Source organism: Nilaparvata lugens, chromosome X (assembly GCF_014356525.2).
Source record: "Nilaparvata lugens isolate BPH chromosome X, ASM1435652v1, whole genome shotgun sequence".
NCBI classification, from domain to species: Eukaryota; Metazoa; Arthropoda; class Insecta; order Hemiptera; family Delphacidae; genus Nilaparvata; species Nilaparvata lugens.
In genome coordinates this window covers 105,701,864-105,726,430 of record NC_052518.1, presented here as the reverse complement: position 1 = coordinate 105,726,430, position 24,567 = coordinate 105,701,864, and the positions used below count along the sequence as shown (strand labels likewise).

The 24,567-nt window shown below is 33.3% G+C and overlaps 1 protein-coding gene across 1 annotated transcript in view; it reads right to left on the bottom strand.

Moving 5' to 3' along the window:
- Positions 1 to 1,040: 1,040 nt before the first annotated feature.
- Positions 1,041 to 24,567, bottom strand: part of LOC111049408 (KICSTOR complex protein SZT2) — a 123,537-nt gene continuing 100,010 nt past the window's right edge. The window contains exons 31-43 of the mRNA XM_039442183.1: positions 20,850 to 21,020; positions 19,614 to 19,824; positions 17,966 to 18,107; positions 16,921 to 16,972; positions 15,673 to 15,818; positions 14,417 to 14,588; positions 13,954 to 14,167; positions 12,987 to 13,105; positions 8,614 to 8,789; positions 6,199 to 6,348; positions 5,527 to 5,701; positions 2,772 to 3,041; positions 1,041 to 2,105 (exon numbers count right to left, since the gene is read on the bottom strand). Coding sequence (XP_039298117.1) covers positions 1,977 to 2,105; positions 2,772 to 3,041; positions 5,527 to 5,701; positions 6,199 to 6,348; positions 8,614 to 8,789; positions 12,987 to 13,105; positions 13,954 to 14,167; positions 14,417 to 14,588; positions 15,673 to 15,818; positions 16,921 to 16,972; positions 17,966 to 18,107; positions 19,614 to 19,824; positions 20,850 to 21,020 — 2,127 coding nt within the window. The 3' untranslated portion in view covers positions 1,041 to 1,976. The remainder of the gene's footprint in view (positions 2,106 to 2,771; positions 3,042 to 5,526; positions 5,702 to 6,198; positions 6,349 to 8,613; positions 8,790 to 12,986; positions 13,106 to 13,953; positions 14,168 to 14,416; positions 14,589 to 15,672; positions 15,819 to 16,920; positions 16,973 to 17,965; positions 18,108 to 19,613; positions 19,825 to 20,849; positions 21,021 to 24,567) is intronic.

Below are 24,567 nucleotides of genomic sequence, written 5' to 3'. Positions count from 1 at the left end.
ATATGATTCCAGATTCGTGTTTCTCGCATCGAAGACCATAAGATCACGAAGTTCAAGAGATTTTCATTTTTCACAAAAAATTGATTGGAAGCATGGACTAACCATCGTGAACCACACTGAGACAAGAATTATCTCAGATTTGGCTAGAATTTGGTCATATCACTTGAACGGTAATGAATTTTGCAAATATGATTCCAGATTCGTGTTTCTCGCATCAAAGACCATAAGATCACGAAGTTTGAGCGATTTCCATTTTTCACAAAAAAATTGATTGGAAGCATGGACTAACGTGAACCACACTGAGACAAGAAGTATCTCAGATTTGGCTGAAATTTGGTCATATCTCCTAAACGGTGAAGAATTTTGCCAATATGATTCCAGATTCTTGTGTCCCGCATTGATTACCATGATATCACGAAGTTTGAGCGATTTTCATTTCTCACAAAAAATTGATTGGAAGCATGGACCAACCATCGTGAACCACACTGAGACAAGAATTATCTCAGATTTGGCTGAAATTTGGTCATAATGAAATCCATGAATAAAAAAAACATCATGGACTTTGGAAAAATGGTCAAGAATTAAAATCGCTCTAACTTTCAAGAATGATAGTTCTTGACAAGAGGAACAATAATATGTCGTCACACTGGCAAAATCCCCTCCTATTCTTCAGTTATAAGCATTTGATAAGGAGTGTTTTTTCTGATGTGGGAGTGGAGGAAAGATCCAATGTCTCAGTGAATAACTCACCCTGTATTGTAGCGAAACGTCTCATATTATAGCACGACACTTGTTAGGTCAACCTATATCCATATCCCGAATATCAACCAAATCTGGGAGATTTTGCATTTTTCAAGAAATCCATGAATAAAAATTGTTGATGATTCGGACTATGAATAGAGGTTGACCAAACAAGTGTCGTGCTATAATATGAGACGTTCCGCTACAATACAGGATGAGTTTTATCCACTGAAACATAAAATCTTACTTACCTCTTTGAGATATGACACCCAATTCAAAATAAAACATTAGAAACAATATTTTTTTGTGCAATATTTTAATCACCTACCTTCTTGTAACTGAGGTACTAACAACATTTATTCATAAATTTTAGGTTAGAAATAATATATTGTTTGAGCAATAAAGAATTACATAATAAGGATTATTTGACTTCCTTTCAAACGAATTAGATAATGAATTGAGATTTGAAAGTTACATTAAAATGATAGAATAATGAATAAATATACTAAAATTATTCAATAATGACTTGATTACTAAAATTATACATTTTGCTTTCAGATTGCTGTTCTGCAAGGTAACAAGTACTCCATCATCAAAATATTTATGAACACATTTGATCACATATTAGTTTCAAGTCTGCAATAACATCTAATACTAGAAGCCTTGTTGAAGTAAGACCACAATTATAATTACAAACTTTCAATCTTCAACATATAAAAATAACATGCTTAATAATTTGTTTCTAATCTTACGCTCCTAATGTCAATCGTCTACACACATTTGTCAAGTAAACTGTTGAAATATATTATTTATTATAAAAATAGTTTCAAATTGGAAGTTTGTTTTGATTCATATTATAAAATCTAAATGTACAATCCATTGAGACACAGAGATTGCACAAATAAGCGTAATTAATGGCAATACGTAATTAATAATAATATGAGGTAAAATATTTCCCAGTAGTGAATGAAAAAGACTAAGAAATTGTCAAAAAACCACTGATTTTTTGACAATTTCTTAGTCTTTTTCATTCAATATGAATAATTACCACAATATCAACTTGTCAACTACACAAAAAGTGAAATTTGCCAGTAGGTTGAAAGAGAAGATAAGATGTAGCTTGTCAGAGTCGGATCAATGGTAGCTTCAAGGATCAATGACTTGAATGATCTACAACAATATTTGCCTAAATTTCGATTTGCTCGAAATTGATTGATTAGGTATCTAAATTGGCGTTATAATAATCCAGTCCAAATATGGAAGCCAGTAGCGTTGACCACGCCTTCAATTAGAGAATGAAGATCCGATGTTGATACATCGTGTTGATCGTGACGGTGAGATTTTCTGCAGACTATACTTATTTCCTAAAAGAAAAACGAAAAAATATTCATTAAACAAGCAAAAAATAATATTTATCAAGCAATAAAGCAGCATACTCTTTCCAGCTCAGCTTGATCGCACATTTTGCTACTCCCTTCGAGGAGATATAATGAGGTCCACGTTATAATATGGCAGTGGATAGGAGGATAGGAGTATAGCGTTGCCGATTCTCTGCCTTGCCACTGTCTTCTATAGAAGATAGCTGAAACCGGCATATCTGTTGTTTACACTGTTCATTCGTGTTTAAAATAATCAATTACATTTTATTTTTCAAGAAAATAGGTTTTTTAATGATCTAATGATAAATTTCCAAAAGAAAAGAGATTTCGCTGATAAAAATACATGATAATTGTCAATGATAAAGATAGGAGAACAGTATTTCCGATTCTCTCTCTTGCTACTGCCTTTTATAGAAGATATAGCTGATACCGGTAAATCTGTTGTAATAGTAACTGTTCATTCTTATTTATTCAGATATAATAAGCAGATGATGAGTGAAATGGCGCATAAGTCTGTGTGCACCTTCAAGTAGTCGACAAACACAAGCAAAAAAGAAATATAACATTTGAATAAACGTTGTTTAACTGGGAATTTTGGTTTAAGAGAGCAAGAGTTTTTTTAGTTTTTTAAAGAATGAACAAGATACTTACACCTCGAGCGGCCTGCATATCCAGTGTAAGCATGACAAATCCTTTCATCAGTTTCGGATGCAGTATGAGGAAATGTTGAGTATTGTTGTCGGCTGAAATGAACGTGCGAAATAAGTCGGAATATTTGGCCGCGAGCACCTTAACGAGACTCTGATACCATGGCAACGACTGGGCCAGCAGTGGAGATAATCGAGCATCTATAGCTGATAGCAGTTCAACTTGTGCTAGATTACACAGCTCCATTAGTTCTCCATATGTCAGTGTGTTGTTCTGAAAATAAACGAAAAACATGAAGCGTCGGCATAAAGTCTAAATTAAAATTCAAATTTAAATTAGGGCTATGAATGATAATTTTTAATAAATGTGGATTATATCTACATAAAAGTCTGATAAATGTGGATGTGACAAAAATAAAACAATTTTTTTCAATTATGGAAAAATCCCACAATATCAATTCTTATTCAACAAATTCTATTATGATTGAAAAAACACAGTATTATTTTTGTCACATCCACATTTATCAGACTTCACTACATTACTACTTATCACTACTTATTAGCATCACTACAGCTGAAGAGGTGTTGCTTTCAACACGAAACTGCAGTCTCAGAAAGTCTGATAAATGTGCATGTGACGAAATAAAACGGTGTTTTTTCAATTATTAAAAAATCACACAATATCAATTCTTATTCAACAAATTCTGTTGACGAATAATGTTTCAATTCGAGGATACTTACATGAAGACCACGTTAATTTATTTATTTATGTGTCTACTTCACAAATACAACAGTACAAGATCTTTATACAATGAAAATATAAAAATCAATGAAAACTTACAATTGCAAATATTATTGAAAGAAATTGATAGAAATACAAAAATGAAAGAAAAAATAAATAGGCTACATGTAAATTTTAATAGAATAGGATAGTGAAATGAATAGATTACAATATCTAGGTACAAACGTTGCAAGAATGAAGAAAATAACAAATGGAAATGAGAGGACAGAGACCTGCTAATGAAGCAACAACTCAATAATCAGTTAAAGCAACTAGTATGAATATACATTAAAAAGCTTAACTTAAATTAACTTTTAGTTATGTTGCTGTAATATTGTTATTGTCTGCTTTGGCCATTAGAGAAACATAGAGAAAAGATAGCATAAGATCCCATGGGGTATAGGGCGTTTATGTTACAAATTTCACTGTCAACTCAAGCCGATAGTCCAACAAGTTGTTTTTCGTGAAGCTATGTGACACTGGTAGTCTCTCATAGTGTGCCGTTCTTACACTCTTACACTCCCAACAACACACTGATAATAGACAGTAGTCGGCTTGGAATTTGGAACAAAAACGACCTATACCATGGGATTCATCTTCTTATGCTATCTTTTCTCTATAAAAATAAAAGGTTTTCGTTTCGGCTCATTTGATATAGAACTACGAACGCAAGCAAGGTGTTCTTTCTTGCTCGCGTTTAAAGTGAGGTCCACGTTATAATGGCAATATTTGTGTTGCGATCTTTCTCTATCATTCGACAAAGCAAATAGAGCTATCATCTTCTAGCTCCGAAGCATTTCCAGATCGTTTTTTAGCAATGTAGAAATACAATATTCATTAACAAAATATTCAACCTCAATTATAAAAATAAATCATTAATTCATTGAAAAATATAATTTCTTGTTTAATAAAATATAATTGATTATTTGAAACAAGAATGAACAGTAAATATTACATCAGATGTACCGGTATCAGCTTTAGAAGACAGAGAATCGGCAACGCTGCTCTCTTATCTTTCTCCACTGCCATTATGTGGTTGACCTCACTATACCTAAACTTTGCGCACTCGAAAACATTGAATACCTGATTTAAAAACATCTCTTCTTTATAAAACAGTTGTTATGAAATAAAATCAATACGACTCAATAATTGAATTTCAATACGGATATTCCCGCAAGGGACTGCCACCAACAAATTGGATTTAGTTGGGAGTGCCTCAATGCTGCCAGATTTCAATTTGTCTAGTGTATGACCACAACTCAAAAGGTTCTACTATAATAAGGTATTAAAGGCCAAAGGAAAGGTTAGGAAAGTTAAGTTTTGACTTTTGAAAGGCAATGTGTTGATATTATTTGAAACGTGTTTATAACTTTAAAACAAAAAAACGAAAAGTTGAAATACTTGCATCATTGAGATATCGCACTTACGAATGACACCCATTTACTTACTGTGATTGTCGCTTTCTCCAAAGTTATTTCAACTACACCCGTAAAGCCCGTTTTATGGATTTACGATCTCATTTAATATAATGTTCTTTAATTGAGTCAGCTGATGGTTTAAACTAGAATTCAAGTTTAACTTTTTTGGATAAAGCGACTCTGAGTACTGGTTTCACAAAAGCCTGTTAAATTTTAACCGGGAATAATATTCCAAGAGAACCAATCAGAGAAGCCTGCTTTTCAAAATAAACTTCTCTGATTGAATTAATCATAATTAAAATGTAATGTTAATAATATTGAGTGTCATGGCTGGCTCAGGTCGCACCTCATCAATTTCAGGGTCACTCCAAACTTACAAATCAAAATGTAACAGGCCTTTTGGCAATTTACATTTAATGTGAAGGTGAAATGAAAGCGATATCTAGTACAATAGTGTAAATTTCATTTACGTTTTACTTTTTTGAGATGGCAACCCTAATAAGGATATTGAAATAATTATGATACTTTAATTGGTGACTGTATTACTGTAGGATAATTACCAGAGGATAATTGGACATCAATTTATTCCACAAGAGGTGAGTTGTACAGTCCAAAGAGCCCTCACTGGTCATCCACATGATGTGACGGCGCGCTGCCTCCGCCTCTTCCATTATCAACTGCTGCATCAGCTGTTCGTGAGATGAGTAGTAACCAACATAGTTCACACATTCTGGTCTGCAACATTATTAAGGTAAGCTGTATTCTCTGTTTATTATGGATGATTCTAGCCTCTTCTAACATATGGCTTGATTTTTTGGGCTACTTTAGCTGAAATTATCTGAGAATTGAGGGCACAAACGCGAGTACTGAGGATGATGCTTGGGAAACCACCCAAAACGCCATGTTTCGGCCCCTGCTTGAGTGTTCGCTCTACGGATTTAGACAAAGAGCTTCGCGAAGAAAAGGATCTCATCTTCATGGCTATAATACGAGATCGAGAAATTCTTTGAGAACAGATGCTCAAAGAACGGGTCTTTAGGGTCATCCAGACCACAATAGTATGAAAATTCTTCATACATGACTAACTACTTTAGACATTGTTCAAGCTTTAGGTTTCTATATATATATATATATATATATATAATATATATATATATATATATACTTAAATTACACAAGAACAACCAAAGTTATGATTGAATTAAAAATGTAATTTTGCCACAAAAACTGACCTGATTTCATTATGTTGAGTTGCAACTGGCGTCACAACAATGTCCCCTGTTTTGCCGCTCTGACCATCAGTCTCAGTCAGTGATGAGACAGTAGATACGGGACAGAACTTCCCAAGCTTGCGCTCAATTTCAAGGTTTGGGTAAAGCTCTCTGAAAGAAAAACATATGTACACGAATAAATAAATTATTTGAAACACAATAAAAATAATCATCTATCCTTTTTATTTTATCAAATCTCCTCTTTTATAATGTGATTTGATGACATGAAAAGTGTACTAGATTACAATTTCAGTAGGTAAAAAAAAAAATTGAGAAACTCAAACTCTTGACCCTAAAGTACGGAATAGAGAACATCTCCATTTTTTCTTAGATAATTTGACAGAGAATTATAAACGACTTTTTCAACATGAAGAATCTCACATGTTACCATTATAAATAAAACAATTGGATGAATAAAAAATAGATTAGGAATAAGAATAACATGTTTTGAATGGCAACCGTTCTCATCGACACACTGGTGTTAAGTAATGTAATAAATGTGTATTGAATCATATGTAAGACGATTGTCATATAGGATTGCCTTCCTTACTCCTCTAAATCATTTCACGTAGCAAAACAAGTGTACATTTACAAACCATATACACAAACATATGTAACACATTACACACGTAGCAAAACAAGTGTACATTTACAAACCATATACACAAACATATGTAACACATTACACACGTAGAAAAACAAGTGTACATTTACAAACCATATACACAAACATATGTAACACATTACACACGTAGAAAAACAAGTGTACATTTACAAACCATATACACAAACATAATATGATGTACATCTTTGTCAATATCATTGCTCGAATAACACTTAGGGCCGATTTCCGAGCTCGACATTTAGCTAAGTTCTAGACTTTAAACAGCTGGAGTCAGAAAATTGACTTTCTGAAACGGGGCGTACTCACAGTTTTTATGATAATCTTTATTATCATTTCTATAATTGGAAACGTTTTTCCTTGACAAAATGAAGCATTCGTTAATAATTCAAAATAGCTTAAACTTTACACTATTTTATCTTCATTTTATTTCGTGTTCTATTTTCTAGTTTTTCAAAATTTAATTTAAACGTGGACTGTGACTACGCCCCTTTTCGGAAAGCCAATTTTCTGACTCCAACTGTTTAAAGTTTAAGCCCGGTCCAGACGCTCAAGTTTAGCTTCAGTCTTTTGCTCAAGCAAAAGTCGCAACACGTAAGTCGTTGCGTCTGGACGGTAAAACGGATCGGTCGGTCTTCAAGCTTAAGTCGTCAAACTTAAAATGTATCGGCCGGCAATCTTTTTCCACCATCGAACCGTCCGTCTTTTGCCTATCCACCAAAGCCTAAATCGCGTAAAAATGGAGATAGAGAAATTGTAATTTCAGATTCGGATTCAGCGCCCTCAAATTAATAAAATGCCTCGCGAGTACTTGAAAATAAGCAAGTTTTTTTATCGATTTTATAAAACGCTTTTTTCTTTCTTGATTCTCATGATACTCTCAGAATTTGATGTTGATATTATGATTTTAATTGTATCGACAGTAATTATTAATATTAAAAATAATTATTAGCATTATAATAGCATTAGAATGCTAATAATTTGTTTCAAACAACTATGCTAATATCATTAAAAGCAGAGAGTTGAAAGCAGAGAAAAGTCGGGAGAAAAAATAATAAGCTACATCGAGTTATCAATATTGCATGCCTGATTTTCTACCAAATTACAAATGAGATATTAATTGCATGCAAGTAATAATCCATTCGACAGCTGATTTATGATGTCTATAGTCTGATTTTTACGGTAATATTGGCGTTCGAAAGAGACTTCTTTTCCTTTTGTATTATCCTTAAAATGCAAAATTTCAAAAAACCTTGTATATACGTCGACGCGCAATTTAAAGAGGAACATAACATACCTGTCAAATTTCATGAAAATCTATTGCCGCGTTTCACCGTAAATGAAGAACATATAAACAAAATTATAAACATATTTTCAGATTCATCTTGCAATTCTCAAAGCAATGCAACGTGAGAAAATTTGTGTCTTTTTAACAACCAGTCCCTACTCCAACTTGAACGATGAACTCTACCTTTCTTCCTATTTTTTACACACAAAACAAAAGTGGCCAAGAGTACTAGCTCTTCCATAGTTGATGAAAAACTGAGCTTGTGAGCACAAAAATAGGAAAACGGACGACATAAGACGGATACGTGTGGACGCAATTTTACATCCGTCTTTTGCTTGAGCAAAACACTCATGGTAAACTTGAGCGTCTGCACCCGGCTTTAGAACTTAGCTAGATCGTGAGCTTGGAAACCAGCCCTTAAAGTAATAATAATAGTATATATAACGTGTATCTGACTACAGTTTACCTTCTGCTTGTAAGGAGTAGATAGAAGTGCAAAGATAAGGTGTTTGGATCCGGGTTTGCTTGTTGGGCGATCATCAGGGTCACATCAAAGTCATCAGTCTGTTTCATGTCATGTGCATCTTTGTAAATGATCTGGGGCGTTTGGCTCAACTGCACCAGGATGAACTCATTTTCTTGCTGCCAACATCAACAAAAATACATTCCTACAAATTCCTACATTTTGCTTGAAATATCAATGATCACATACGATGATCGTTCTAGAGTAATAATAGTAAGATTTTGTTCAGTGAATTTGATGTTAAAACTATACGACAGTTATATCTTAGTTGCATAACAAATTACAGTTTTAAATACGAGCATAATTTCCCTCTAGCCGATGACATAAATTATAATCTTAGACCTAATACAATAAGAAAATATGAAATATATAACACCAACTCAGCTCTTCTTAGAAGGCAACTTTACTACAATAGCAGTAAATTCATAAATATACTAGAAAGTGAATTTCCACTTAATAATTTCCGAAATAATAAACACAGAAAAAGAGCCATAGAGGCATGGCTAAACTTGAATTATTTCCAATCGTTGACTTTTATACAATAATCAACTTCATATTATAAATTATATTTTCGAACACTTCATACGCTAGATTCAAGTTTATATATTACATCCCTGATTAAGCTGATTTAAGACTCACACTGGCGCACAAGGAATCTTCCTTTTGCTGGTGTTTTTGCCTCACCTACTGTACTTATGCATGTGATCATAAATTGAATATTCATTTTAAAACTATTGTTTGTAATGTAAAGGATATCATTTCGTTATTATATCTAATTAAATAAATGTATGTATCTTGGTTTAAGTGCAGTAGCATATACTTATATATTTATTTTTTGTAAAGCTTTTTTGTATTTTGTTTTTGGCAAATATTAATACATTTTACTATATTTATGTGTAAAAATGTACAAAACAAGTGAAAAATAAAAGAGTAACAGCAACAATAAGCACACACGTTATATCCGCTACACTATAGGAAATACAGGGGGGGGGGAAATACAGCTAATTTCTTACTCTCGAAAAGAGGTACTGTACCACATAATATTTCTGATAATAGCAAAAAGATAAGCAATAAAGAAATCCACTGGAAAATTGTTATGAATGAGGCGTTGAGACGAGTGATGCGTCGGAGGCGGGGGGTTTCTGGATTGTCCTAGCGGGTACGGGGTTTCGCACACGGAGCTGCCGACCAATGACAAACGCCTTCTAGAAGTCTCTTGTAACCTACACGCGCTGTGATTGACCAGATGCGTTTGCCACCTCCAGATCATTCTAGAAAGACTTGTGCTGGCCTATATTAATGGCGCGTGTTTGAGTCGGCAGTTAGTTGATAGGCCAGTCGAATCGGACGCTTACTCAAACCGTGACAGAGAAGGGATAGAGTGACAGTTGTCATATACACTGATATAGACCTGTTTATACAGTCATAAAAATACTCTCGTTATTCTTACCTAGTGACTTGACGAACGCTTGTAATATTTCTGTTTAATTTATTAGGTAGTTTATCAGTTTATACTTGTGTCTAGTTTTCCTCCCGTGTGTTATAGTAAATAATAAACAATAAATCAAATCAGTGTAAATCGCCTCAAGTGTTTTATTAGTGGTGTAGAGACCAGTAACAATACAATAGAAAACAAACAAAAAAAACATCAATGGACTTCTCTACTGGGGCTACAATAAAATAATAATGTATAGTTATTATTTAAGGAAAATCCTGAATAAATGCTGCACCACATATCTCCACAGGAAAAAATCGCATAGTGTTATGTGAGGGGACCTAGGATGCCAAAAGTGTAAAGCTTGGTCTCGCGGTCCTGTACGCCCTATCCAACGTTGAGGCAATTCTCATTGAGGAAACTGCCAACATTGTTGAGCCAGTGTGGTGGTACAACACTGTATACTAAACTCCAATATTTTGTGAGCATTTTAGTAAGCAATTTGTTAGTGTTAAGCCCTTCTTCCTAATAAATATATTTATTAAAATCGGGTCATTATTTTTTACAGATGGAATTAAATAGAGGATGCATTTATTCAAATGCTAATTAATATATAATTATTATTTAACGAAGATCCGAAATAAATGCTGTAAATCACCCCGAAGACTTCTGCTACTGCAGACATTGACAACATGGTTAACAGCTAGATGGAAATTCGATGAGAACTACTATCCAAAAATTATTTGCCAGCCCGGGAATCGAACCCGGTACCTCCCAATTGCTAGTCAGGAAATGAGCGCTGCTATCCAGAGATTGTCAGTTTGGTGTAAGGGTAAGCATTCCTGACTAGCAATTGGGAGGTACCGGGTTCGATTCCCGGGCTGGCAACTAATTTTTGGATAGTAATTCTCATCGAATTTCCATCTAGCTGTTAACCCTGTTGTCAATGTCTGCAGTAGCAGAGGTCTTCGGGGTGATTTGCAGCATTTATTTGGGATTCTCCTTAAATAATAACTATTATATTTATTAGCATTTGAATAAAATGCATTCTCTATTTAATTCCATCTGAAAATAATAATGAGCAAAAGTTCAAGAAAAAATTCACAAGATTAAAAAATATAATACGTAGTAGATCACACATAAATAAGTGACTGTATGCAAATGACCTTATGAGAGAGGTCACGTCCGCATACAGGAGTTGATTTACACTTTTTTTTATAGCCCTGTACATGATAGAATATTATTGAAAATTTCAGTGAATTTAGTGGCAGTGCTGCAAAATTTTCATGCGGCTGCTATGATTCACTAGTCAGTTAGGTGCAATCTAATAATGGAGCTACCATTCACCTCTACCGCCAAATGATCACAAAATAATTAATTTAAACAATATTAATTTTGCTTGAAATATCAATTATCAAGAATAATTCATTTTGCTTGAAACATCAATGATAACATATGAGGATCGTTCAAGAATTAAGTAACACAATTTTTGTTATATAGTGAGGTCCACGTTATAATGGCAGTGCAGAAAGATAGGAGAAAAACGTTGCCAAGTCTCTCCATTTTGCTACTGAATGTACACAGCTGTTACTCAATTCATCCAATTAAATTTAATCTAATAATAATTATCATTTCCTTAGTAAAATAATCAATTTAATGTCAAATTGATCAAGAAAATATATTTTTCACAATTTGATTCAAAAATTTGCTTTCATGACTGAGATCAGACTTTTATTTTTATACAAACCTGAAATGGCGGCTAATTTAAAAACTGTGATGCAATAATCTGAATTTCAAATAACAGAAATTGAGTTATTTGGTAGGTATTCTATTCCAATTTCCTTTGAAAATAATAGAAAAATATAAATCCTATTTAAAAATAAGTAATTTCAAAGGATTAATTCTGAAATAACTTTTCAATATTATTTATACAGGTACGAGTAGGTCTAACCTATAAGGGTAGGCTAACTGAAGAATGGATCAAGTCTAGGATGGTTAGTTATCAACTTTTGAAATGTCATTTCAGGTATTTTAATTTGTGTTTCTCATTCGGTAATGTTTAAAAATTATTTCATTGTTTCAAAAATACATTTTAAATCAATTATACGACTTGTGTACTCAAGTATTTTGATAGAATGAAGAAAGAAAATGGCGGCTGAGAATATGGTTTGTTCAGTTCTGTACAGTCACTGTCAAAAGTAAATATAAAATATTCTGGCAAATAGACAACATTGCAAAGCGAGAGAGAGATAGTGCTATCTGTTTTGTTGTATGATAGAAAAGGACAGCAACAGTATTGTCAATCATACACTGCCATTATAATGTGGACCTCACTATAGCACTGTACATGACAGGAGAAGGCTGACATTTTCAGGGAATTTTCTTCTATGTTTGGTGGCATTGCTTGAAAATTCTGCAACGATGTTGTGGCAAAGTTGCTCTAAATTTCGTCTGTATACAGCTTGTGAGCAAGTTGAGTTTCACCAAATGAACCATTGGGAATAATTCAATAATTACAAGTACTTGATCACTGATTTACATTCAATAATTGTATAAAATACAAGTACAGATGTAAGGTGCAAAGTAATAGATAAGTAGGTGCTACCAGCTAGAATTGCCTTCAAGAAAGCACACGGGGCCACTCACTAATGGAAGTAATGAAGCGGAATCAGAGGACAATGAAGTAGGCTATGCTAGTCGAGAGTAGTGGAGGATGCACCTTTTTGCAACAATAGCCCAGTGCACAGGTAGTGCACTGCCCCGTCTCTTTTCTTTTACCCAGCATAACAGTATGATTCTCTAAATTAATCCTGTATCACAATAATACATTTGAAATTTCAACAAACATTCATGTTTTCTGACTAATTGAGTATCTACTTACACTATTTTCCGAGGAAGGAAGCATACAGTATACTTCCATCTTGTAGTCTTTCTCATTATTCAATAAGTAACTGAACAATTGCATAGATGGTATCGATATGTCACGGATCAGCATTGAATCTAAAAATTCCAACAAACTATTAGAAAAAATACTAGAGTGACGCTAAAAAAATCAGGACAAGACTAAAAAGCTGGTTTATACCCTAGTGTACCTATAGTTGGCAATCCCTAATACACTCATAAAAATATTTAACTGAAAAAATGTATAAAGACTCTCTTGTGTTGACTTTTGAGTGTAATGTTAATTTTTCAAGATTTTATTGATTACTATTTCTATTATATAGGATTGAGCTGTAACTGACATATTATTGATTAGTTTTTTAATTATATTTTCACTATGTTGAAAAGCTATTAATTCCAAGTTTGTATATGAATGTTATAATTTTTACGTTTTAATGAACATGACTATTTTATTCTTTATTCTTTATTGATTCATACAAGAAGTACATCATCAAAATGATAAAGAGAGAAAAAATAAAACCTTGCGTTATTCTTCTCCCAAATTTAGATAAGGTTACACATAGTCCGAAATAGGTTAAGAATATTGTAGTTGTTCACTTCACAAAATTATCAGTCCTTAATTATTTTCACAAAGTGAATTTTCGAATTTAGATGCTTCAAAACCGAACAAAAAAGAAATACTTCACATTATTATCACTAAAATAGGAAATATTCACAAATTAAAGAAATAATTTTGTAGGACCAAAAAACAAACTTAATATTTGTTAAAATAAAAATATAAATTAAAAAGAGTACCCTTTTAAATTATTATCTCAAGACATGTTTCGGCTACTAATGCCATTTCCAAGTCAAAAGAAAAAATGCCTAAAGTAAAAAGACAATAAAATGGCGTATTAATAATTTTTTTTTTCAATAATTAGTTGATGTTGATAGATTTGTAGGCCTACCTGAAAAGACAAGACTTGTGGCATAGTTGGGAGCTTTGGTGTAGTATTTAATGAAGTCATCAAGGAAGCTGGTGATGTGGTAGTTTGGACGCAGAAGCACTTGCTTGTTGGAAATGAACCAATGCAAACAGCGCAGATGGTAATCGTAGGTAAAAGAGTGTAGATGCATCAGTATTTTCACTCGGTCACATTCGTCCAAGAAACTCATTATGAACTGTGAACATTTGACATTTACTTTTAATAAAAAATAACAGATTGGAAAAAATACATGAATGTTCTTAGTGCTCCTCTAGATGGCCTACTGAACAAACCTGCCAAATTTTAACGTATTTGGTCCAGTAGATTTTTAGCTGTTGATTATGAATGAGTGAGTGAGTGAGTGAGTGAGTGAATCAGTGCCATTTCGATTTTATATAGATAAAAAGCTCCTGAATATTGATAAGAATTTCTATAGTAAAATTACCTGAGACAAAAGTGGAGTCGAAGACTGTAGCCTTGAGCACTCAAGTGCATGCAGTTTTGTGTGGAAGAATGGTTCCGATAGAAACAACTCAAACAGAAGTATACCTCCAAGAAGTGATTTTTGAAGGAAACATGAGTTCTTAGTTGACTGGCAAATACTGTTCCTTCGCATTCTGTCAAAGAAAAAAATGAATAGATTGATTCTTTTTCTCCTCGAATTATTACATAACAAATAATATTACATGCATATAACACACTAGCCGTCAGGTCTTGCCAGAGGCTCTGCTCCGTGGACCCCAGCAATACGATCAGGTCGCTGCATTTTCCATTTCAGCTTTTTTCCTTCTAACAAAAAGTCAAAAGAGATTTCCAGGCTCGATTCAATCACCAGTTTTCTTTGAATTATCTAGTGCAGGGTTACAAAAATATTTATTTTCATCAGAATTAATAAATATTCAGTTATTTCTCAATTAAAGACTTGGTTAGGATATTATGAGAATAATTATTTGTATTTCAATCTAATAGTTCTATGAAATTTGAAACAGGAATGATATGAAGAACTTAACAAACATCCAACCCTATCTAACATATCTATTCATCCAAACATATCTAACCCTATCAAGTATTAATTTGTTTATGAAATGTAGAAAAATGAAATGAGAGCTCAATGAAAAATTTGAGGAAAAAACGCTGGGGAACGCTTGGAAAACGCTGTAAAAGCGCCTATATTGGGCTTATCTTTGGGAAATTTTCAAGTCCTCTCAAGACAAAATTTGAAAAAATTTGTGCACCCTAGCTTAACATCTGTACAAAGTTTGAACATTTTCTCTCATTTGATTCTTGGAAAATGTGAGAAAAAGCATAAAAAACGCAACGGAACGCAAGGAAAAGGCAGTAAAACTGCTACCTTGGCGTATCTTTGGCGTAATTTCAAAGTCCTCTCAAGAAAAAATGTCTAGACCCTCGCTGAACTTCTGTACCAAATCTGAACATAATCTGTTAATTAATTCTTGAAAAAGCTGAGAAAAGCACAGATTTTTGGCGTATCTTTGGATTTTTTTCAAATATTTTCTTAGTGCGCCTCTAGATGGCCTACTGAACAAACCTGCCAAATTTGAACGTGTTTGGTCCAGTGGATGTTTAGTTCTGTTGATTATGAATGAATGAATCAGTGCCATTCCGCTTTTATAGATAATTATGATAAAAATGAAAAATGTTTATTTTGGATTGATATTCAATGGAGAGTTAAAAACTTACCCCTTTTTTGGTGTCGATGGACCAATCTGAATGGGAATGAATCCCAAGGATTGTAGATATTGTTTGTATTCGTGAACAAAGTTATGACACAGCTGTTGGTGCCATTTATCGTCACTCTTTGACACAGAGCTATCACTAGATGAGGCCTGAAATGCAAAATTAATAAAGTAAATCAATCATCACCTACTCAATCAGACACTTAGGGCCGTTTGCACAGTCAAAGCTTAAACGAAATTGAATCAGCTGGTGGCTTAAACTCAAAATGAATCACATGATAACAAACGAGACTTGTTCCGATTTTAATCCAGTTTAAAATGAAATTTAGTTTAAACTGTGACGGTGCAAACGGCACTAAATCAATCAAATTGTTTCATTCAATTATAAAAATTGTTAATGATAAACATATAATTTTAGACAACAGGCAAAAACTTATTCTACTTCCTTTCATTTGCGATACAGTTTGAAACAACAGTATCACAAAGATTACAGCTTACCATTGAATTGGTTCACTTATTAGAAGTTTCTCTCATGGTAACAGTTTGATTTTGAACGCTCTCCTAGGACTGTACAGCCACTTACATCGATTTTTGGACGTACGATTTTTTGCCGTCCTTATAAATTCTATTACATTAAACAGATGATGATTGTCAAGTTCCCTTCAATCTAAAAGAAATCGTAAGGACGGCAAAAAATCGTACATCCAAAATTCAATGTGTGTACAAATTGCTTACCTCTAGTCTTTTATACAATCTATTTTATTTTATTACAAATCAGTTGATCATTCTGTATTATTTTGGCATCATGACATGTTTCCTTCAATTTCAATAAATATATGCAATAATAAATATATGCCATGCTATAAATACAAATGAGTATCTTATTTTTATATGAATGAGTATTTTATTTTTTGGACAAATAGTCCTTCTTGACGATTTATTATACTCTGTCATGAGTCACTAGGAAGAAAATTTATTGAAATCAAATCTAATTTTGAGTCCAATTCAAATTAATGATTAAGATAATTAAATAAAAAATATGTAAGGGAGCTGCACTCCTGCTCTGAAATGGACAAATGAACTGTTGCAGCTCTCTCTAGAGAAAATTGATTATTTGGATTTATTATGGAATAGATTGACTGAACTCCTGTGGCAGTGGTAGCACATAGGTTCTATGCTCTAGAACTGAAAAAAATATTGTAAATATTTGAGAAAATTGATATTGAAAAATATATAGATAATAAAAGGTTACCTGGACCACTTTCAGAGAATGATCTCTTGTAGCTGCACTTTGAATTCGCCACCTATTCAAAATAGATTTAATTAGCTAGTTGGAAAATAATCATGGATCGATATAGATATAGAAAAATGTCGATAATAATGATCGATATCGATGGATAACAATGATTATGATCGATATCAATAGATGTCGATAGTCGATAACTACATAGATATTATAAAAATTATATTACAGAAAGTTTAGAATGAATTGATAAAACATGAGAATTAGCGTTATACGAAAAATTCACAAGTGTAGTCATGTCGATCAGGGCCTTTCCATTTGAATTGAAATAAGGCAATGAGAACATTTTCAACAATTTTGGACGAAAAATGATTATGAAAATTGATGAGTTATTCAGAAACAAAATAGTTCAAATTACAATTAGTTAGCAATGGAAATAAAACATAGAATTGGGGCGAGACCATATTGAGCGTTTTGCAGGCGCCAAACCAATCGCAGAACTTCCTGCCCTGCCAACTCTAAAAACGCCGTCTGAAACACCTGAAAAAACGTCTAATATGGTCTCGCCCTTAGAGATGCATGCAGTATTCGGAAAAAAATATTTCATAAGAAAACAAACTAATTTAATTTTCTGGTTTGATTTCAATGTTTTATCAATTAAATTTAATTTAAACAATTTGTAATAGTGTTAGAAATATATTTATTGCCATTTAATTCATTACAAACATCGGCCAGTGTCACAGGTATATTAAACATCAATAAAAAATGTAACATATGCTACTAAAAACTTGATTAGTCAATAAATATCGCACTATCATTATTTTAATAAAACTATACATTCTTGCGCATTATTACTATCTTCACATGGATTGGAAAAAATTTAATTCTGATTCCTTGTACAGTCCATTCCATATAAGGCAATTTCTGACTCTAACTCTAAATTCAGCCATAATTAATTTATTGTGTTTTAAAGTTGTATTATGGTCTAGAAATTTTATAATTGAACCACGTGAATGGATTGAATGTGTCCTATAAATGATGATTTATTTCTCACCTCGGAAGAAAGAGCAAAGGTGTGAGACAGTAATGGATATTTCTCGAGTGTTGGATGAAAATATGAAGAATGTCCTCAGCTAAAGGAATATTTGGTGTCGCTCCCCTAGCCTGCCACATCATGTACAGTTTCTTCTGATGATCTGAAAAAAAATTCTTTCAAATTTCTTTGCATCATTGCTATTACAGATATATACCTAATCTTTCCTCCACTCTCAGATCAGAAAAATCTCTCATCCTCAAGTGCTTATAACTCAAGAATAGGAGGGAATTTGGCCAAAGTGATGACATATTATTGTTCCTCTCGTCAAGCACTATCATTCCTGAGAGTTTGAGCGATTTCAAGTTTTGACCTTTTTTGCAAAAATCCATGATGTTTTTTTTATTCATGGATTTCATGAAAAATGAAAATCTCCCAGATTTGGTTGATATTCGGGCTATGTAGAAGTTCAGCTAAGAAGTGTCGCGCTATAATATGAGAATAGGCTTATACACGTGCGGGATAGGAAATTCATGAATGACGCATCATCACGTCTCAACTACTCAACTGATTAAATTGAATTTTCGCAAACACATTTATTTATTACATTTCATTATCACAATATCAATATTATTATCATAACACAATTATTTATACTTTCTATTAATATCACATCAGTACAATTTTCTACATTATTCCACTTGAATTCAGTTTTTTGTTGTTAAAAACAAAATAAATTAACTCATAATTTCCCTAACACATTAAAATAACTATTTAAATTCCCCGATATTTATTCATTCATTCATTCATATCATCATACAAAAATCATTATTAACTAAATATCAACAAAAGTAGAAGTATTTTAACTTAAAATGATATTGTTTGATGACTTTGGAGGGTAATTTGAGGATGAACGCTATGACACAATTATGATGGTGATGTGTTGAATTATCAGCCATCATTGAAATAGAACAATGCTTGTAAAACATCTTTATGACACAGAAAAACTTCAAAAAACAAAAGCATACAAGACTGTGGAACAATTTTAGGTTAGGAACACTAGTTGTCACAGCTCGACTAGTTAGTTCGGCCGGATAGAGCCAAGAAACCCCATTCAATTCGGATGGAAAAATTGATCGGACGGAGCCGGCCGTGCACAGCCGTATGGACCTGTTGCAATGGACGAGCATCTATTCGGACGAGTTCGGTCATAGCCACCTCTAATACAAGGCCCCGGCCTACGATATTGCAACGTCGCAGTGTAGGCCTAGAATCTAATACATGATTGGTGAAAACGATCAGCTGGTATTTTTTTTAATCTTTTTCACCAATCATGTATTAGATTCTAGGCCTACACTGCGACGTTGCAATATCGTAGGCCGGGGCCTTGTATTAGAGGTGGCTATGGTTCGGTAGTTTTTGGCCGATGCTAGTTCGGACGTAAACGATTCTAGTGGACGTCCCACCTTAGGAACTATTTTCAGTGCGCCTCTAGATGGCCTACTGAACAAACCTGACAAATTTGAACGTATTTGGTCCAGTGGATTTTTAGTTCAGTTGATTATGAATGAATCAGTGCCATTTCGCATTTATGCATTTAGAAGATGCTTTTATCATGTATTATTATAGTAGCTCACTCTATAGCAAAATTTAGAGTTTGGGAACCAACCTCGTTTCTCATCGTTTCGAGAATCGAGAATTCGCTGAACATTGATTACGACAGGATCAGCAGTGTTGAGTTTCTTGATAGGTGTTGGCTTCGTATCCCTTAGAACCTCTGATAGCTGGGCTATTCCACAACCGGTAGATCTCTGCTGTTTGACCGTTTGCATTGAAAAACTGACAAGACTTTCTACGTCAGTTGTATGACTCAGTCCACTCTGAAATAAAGCATATCCATGTAATATCTTATTTATTTATTCACTTATCTAAAACAATATGGGAGCACACGAGAAAATCCCATGAATTATCCCTCAATTAAGAAAATTACAATAATCGTTATAAAAAGAAATTGAAATGATTGAGAAACTTCCATGTTGATGAAATCTATACCATGAAGAGACACCATAGCGATGAGAGATAGAAAAGCAGTTCCATTTGCACAATTCTTATTTTATTCCTTTGAACAGAAAACGAATGTAGCTATAGTGAGGTCCACGTTATAATGGCAGTAGAGAGAGATAAGATAACAGCGTTGCCAATTCTCTGTCTTGCCACTGCCTTCTTTATAATATAGCTGATACCGGTATATCTAATGAAGTATCAACTGGTCATTCTTGTTCAAAATTATCAATTATATTCTGAAAAATATTTTCAAAATTGAGATTGAATATTTGGTTAATTGGTTATATTTCTACATTGTTGAAAAACTATTTAGAACGTTGCGGAGCTAGAAAAAGATAGTTCTATCTGCTTTATCGAACGATAGCAAGGATAGCAACAACATGTTAATCAAATACTGCCATTATAACGTGAACCTCAATATACTAATTTCTCTCCGTAACGGAAAGATATTCTGTTATTCTAAAGGTGCGTACAGATATATGCGCCGCGAACATGAGCAATTCACTTTTGATCAGCTGACTATATCTGTATTTTTACAGAAACGGTAAGATACAGTTATAAAAAACTTGGCATCAGCTGATTAAAAGTGAATTGCTCATGTTCGCGGCGCGTAAATCTGTACGCACCTATATATAGACAGATAAAATTAACAGATTTGTATAACTCCGTTATATTATGCACGCTAATTGGATACATTATAATCGGCTGCTTGAAGTTAAGTATTTCTCGAGGTTGAGTGGTAGAGAGGACTTGAAAGTCCTAACTCCGCCTCATAAAGAGTTATTTCATTTAATTTTCAACTGGAGTTAATTTGTTGTAAAATTGGTTGAGATCAACTTACTTGTCCTGTAGTCTTTCTGGCATATGGCTTATTATGGAAAAGCCCCATTTTTTGCGCTAGAATTCCAGTCAATAAGCTGCATCGAGCACTTAGCCAATTGCCAAGATTGCTAACATGCTTCTTCATCAGTTCAATCCTTTCCTTGGCCCAATTGTACGTGTAAATGGTTATCTAATAATAAACAAAAACAATATTGCTATTTACACAATCTCTGAAATAGAACTGCATCGTTCAATATGTCCTCCATTGGCTGCACGGACGACATCTACTCTGTAGCTTAATTCATCGCAAACTGAGCGTAAGGTGGTAAGGTGTCTTCTGTCACTGAGGCTACAGCCGCTCATATTCGGGTTATCAGTTCATCAATGTCACGAGGTAAGGAAGGAACGTAAACACGTTGTTTAACATATCTCCACAGGAAAAAATCGCATAGTGATATGTGAGGGGACCTAGGATGCCAAAAGTGTAAAGCTTGGTCTCGCGGTCCTGTACGCCCTATCCAACGTTGAGGCAATTCTCATTGAGGAAACTGCCAACATTGTTGAGCCAGTGTGGTGGTACAACACTGTATACTAAACTCCAATATTTTGTGAGCATTTTAGTAAGCAATTTGTTAGTGTTAAGCCCTTCTTCCTAATAAATATATTTATTAAAATCGGGTCATTATTTTTTACAGATGAATTAAATAGAGGATGCATTTATTCAAATGCTAATTAATATATAATTATTATTTAACGAAAATCCGAAATAAATGCTGTAAATCACCCCGAAGACTTCTGCTACTGCAGACATTGACAACATGGTTAACAGCTAGATGGAAATTCGATGAGAACTACTATCCAAAAATTATTTGCCAGCCCGGGAATCGAACCTCCCAATTGCTAGTCAGGAAATGAGCGCTGCTATCCAGAGATTTTCAGTTTGGTGTAAAGATAAGCATTCCTGACTAGCAATTGGGAGGTACCGGGTTCGATTCCCGGGCTGGCAAATAATTTTTGGATAGTAGTTCTCATCGAATTTCCATCTAGCTGTTAACCCTGTTGTCAATGTCTGCAGTAGCAAAAGTCTTCGGGGTGATTTACAGAATTTATTTAGTATTTTCGTTAAACAATCATTCTTTTTTGTACACACTGTATATAAAAAATTATTAATGAAATAAATCTTAGTTTTGTCATAGAGAAAAGATAGCATACGAAGATATGCCATGGTTAGGTAGTTTATGTTCCAATTTTCACCGATAGTCCTAGTCGTTGTTTGTGGTGAAGCTATGTGACGCTGGTAGTCTCTCATACTGTGCCGTACTTACACTCTTAGGCTAGATTCACACTCATTCGGTTCGGTTCGTTTTCGGCAAATTCCGATAAGTGTGAAACGATGATTCGGTTTGAATTCGGAACCGAATAGCAACCGCATAGCACCGAACGCCCCCTCGACACGAATAGGTTTCATCATATTCGAATTCGTTGCTAGGGAAACAGGAAAAAACAAAGTCTTTTACACACGCTTTTTTTGTTTTTATTTCAACCTGATATCGTGATTATCTGTTTCAAAATTTTCAAGTCAAAATCATATGGACAATTCATTTCTGTTAGTTCACAGGAACATTTTTTTCTCAATGAATAGTTTTCTAAAAAAATATGAAAGATATAAATTAAAACTCAGGGAGAATTTTTTTTTGTTTTTCCACGAATATTACATAATTTCATCAAAATGGAGAGAAGAGATGAAGTTTATATACCATGTGTCAAAATAAGGAACAAATTTTCAATTTAAAAAAATAATCTCTCTGAACATCCAAAATTAACATAATCAAAAAGAAACTATTCAAATAATTCACAATTTTTAATTAAATTTAAAATTGTGTTGTTCAAGAAGTAACATCTTACAATTTAACACCAGCTGTTATATTTAAATATACCAGCATGAACTGTGAAAATCCAAACACAGCTGTGCTTGAGAAGAAAATACCTAATTATAACCGTACGAATTAAAACCTGGCATGTATGAAAGCCTCATTCGTTTTCGGTAACGAACCGAACCGAACCGAAAACGAACCGAACCGAATGAAACCGAATGCGTGTGAAGCTAGCCTTACACTCCCAACCACACACTAATAATAGACAGTAATCGGCTTGAGTTAACAAAAAATTAGCTTGAAATTTGGAACATAAACGACCTATACCATGAAATATTTTCTTATGCTATCTTTTCTTTATGGTTTTATTTAGTTTAGTTGTTTATAATAAGCTCAATTTTCCTTTTCCTTTCATAGCTATAGGAGCTCACTGCCGGCACACATTTGTTCTAGTGGTAAATTGTGATCGATAATATTTATTTTAGTAATTTTTAATTACTTTTATGGCAAATGAATAAATTTGAATGTTAAATTAATGCATTAAAACTACTGTCGATTCTACAAACAATTTATATTGTACAAATATACGATTATTGTATTGTACAATCATTTTCAAATTCAAATTCGAATTTATTTCTCAAAAAACATACACAATTATAATAATATAATATTATAACATCTAAAAATAATACAAGAAAAATACTATTAAATATATAAAATGATCCCAAAACTGCAGTTTTATGTCCATCTATGCTTAAGGAGTAGTCTACAAGGTAAAACCTGTGAGTAGACCTAAGTTGCAGTAATATATTTATTCAATATAAACTAAGAAATTAAACCAAAATAAGAACAAAGATTAGTGGAATTTACACTCAAATATAATTTTGTAGATTAGTAGATGATGAAATTAGATAAAAGTTAGTAACACACAATAATTATTATTCTATGATAAAAAAACAAAACATAAAACAAGAAACAGTTGGTGCTTAGAAGATTTTTTCTTTAGTTTTATTTGATCTTATCCATTCCTCAATCTCGCAATTTAGGTTTTTGCTCCGGCTTGTATTGGCAACAAAATGAGTAGGAACAAGATTTATTATCCTCTGTGATAAGTAAGTGAATTGTCTTCTACATACATTCAAATCCATCCTGTCTTGATGGAATGTTTCTCTAGTAGGACGTAAATTTAAATTCAAGTTTCTTTCACGAAGAAGATAGTTATTTGTATATCTAGAGTGAAAAGTGCTCCCTGAGGGAAAAGTTTGAAGCCCGAGGCGAAGCTGAGGGCAACAATTTTCCTGAGGGAGAAAAAACATTTTTCACTCGTGATATACACAACATTTTTCCTCCACCTACATTTTTATAAAAACTGCTAATAAAATAATTTTTAAAAACGTATGTGACCAAACAATGTGTTACAACATAATCTAAAAAGTAAACAGAAACAGCTGGTTTGTAATCACAGTTCTCCTCCGACAGCACAAACTGTCGGCTAAAGTTGTAACAACAATGACAGCCAAAACTACAGCTATGATGAAGTTCCCGTTTCAAATTTGATTAGTTAATAAGTAATATTCGTTGGCTGATATTTTGAATAACATGGAATAAACGAAAAAAATATATACATTTTTTTTAGTATAGTGATATGAAGTTTGTAATAATAATTTCAGCATACAAACATAAATTTTATTTATATCGATCAAATGTCTGGTTGAGGTATTGAATTTAGTTGGTTTAATGACTACTCTATATGCTTCCTCATCTGAGTTTAGACCTTCTGACCTATTCCAAATGTACGTTTCTAAGATAGAGATGCTTCCCATGTTATTTAAATGGAGTCACTTTTACTCCCTAGGGAGTTTT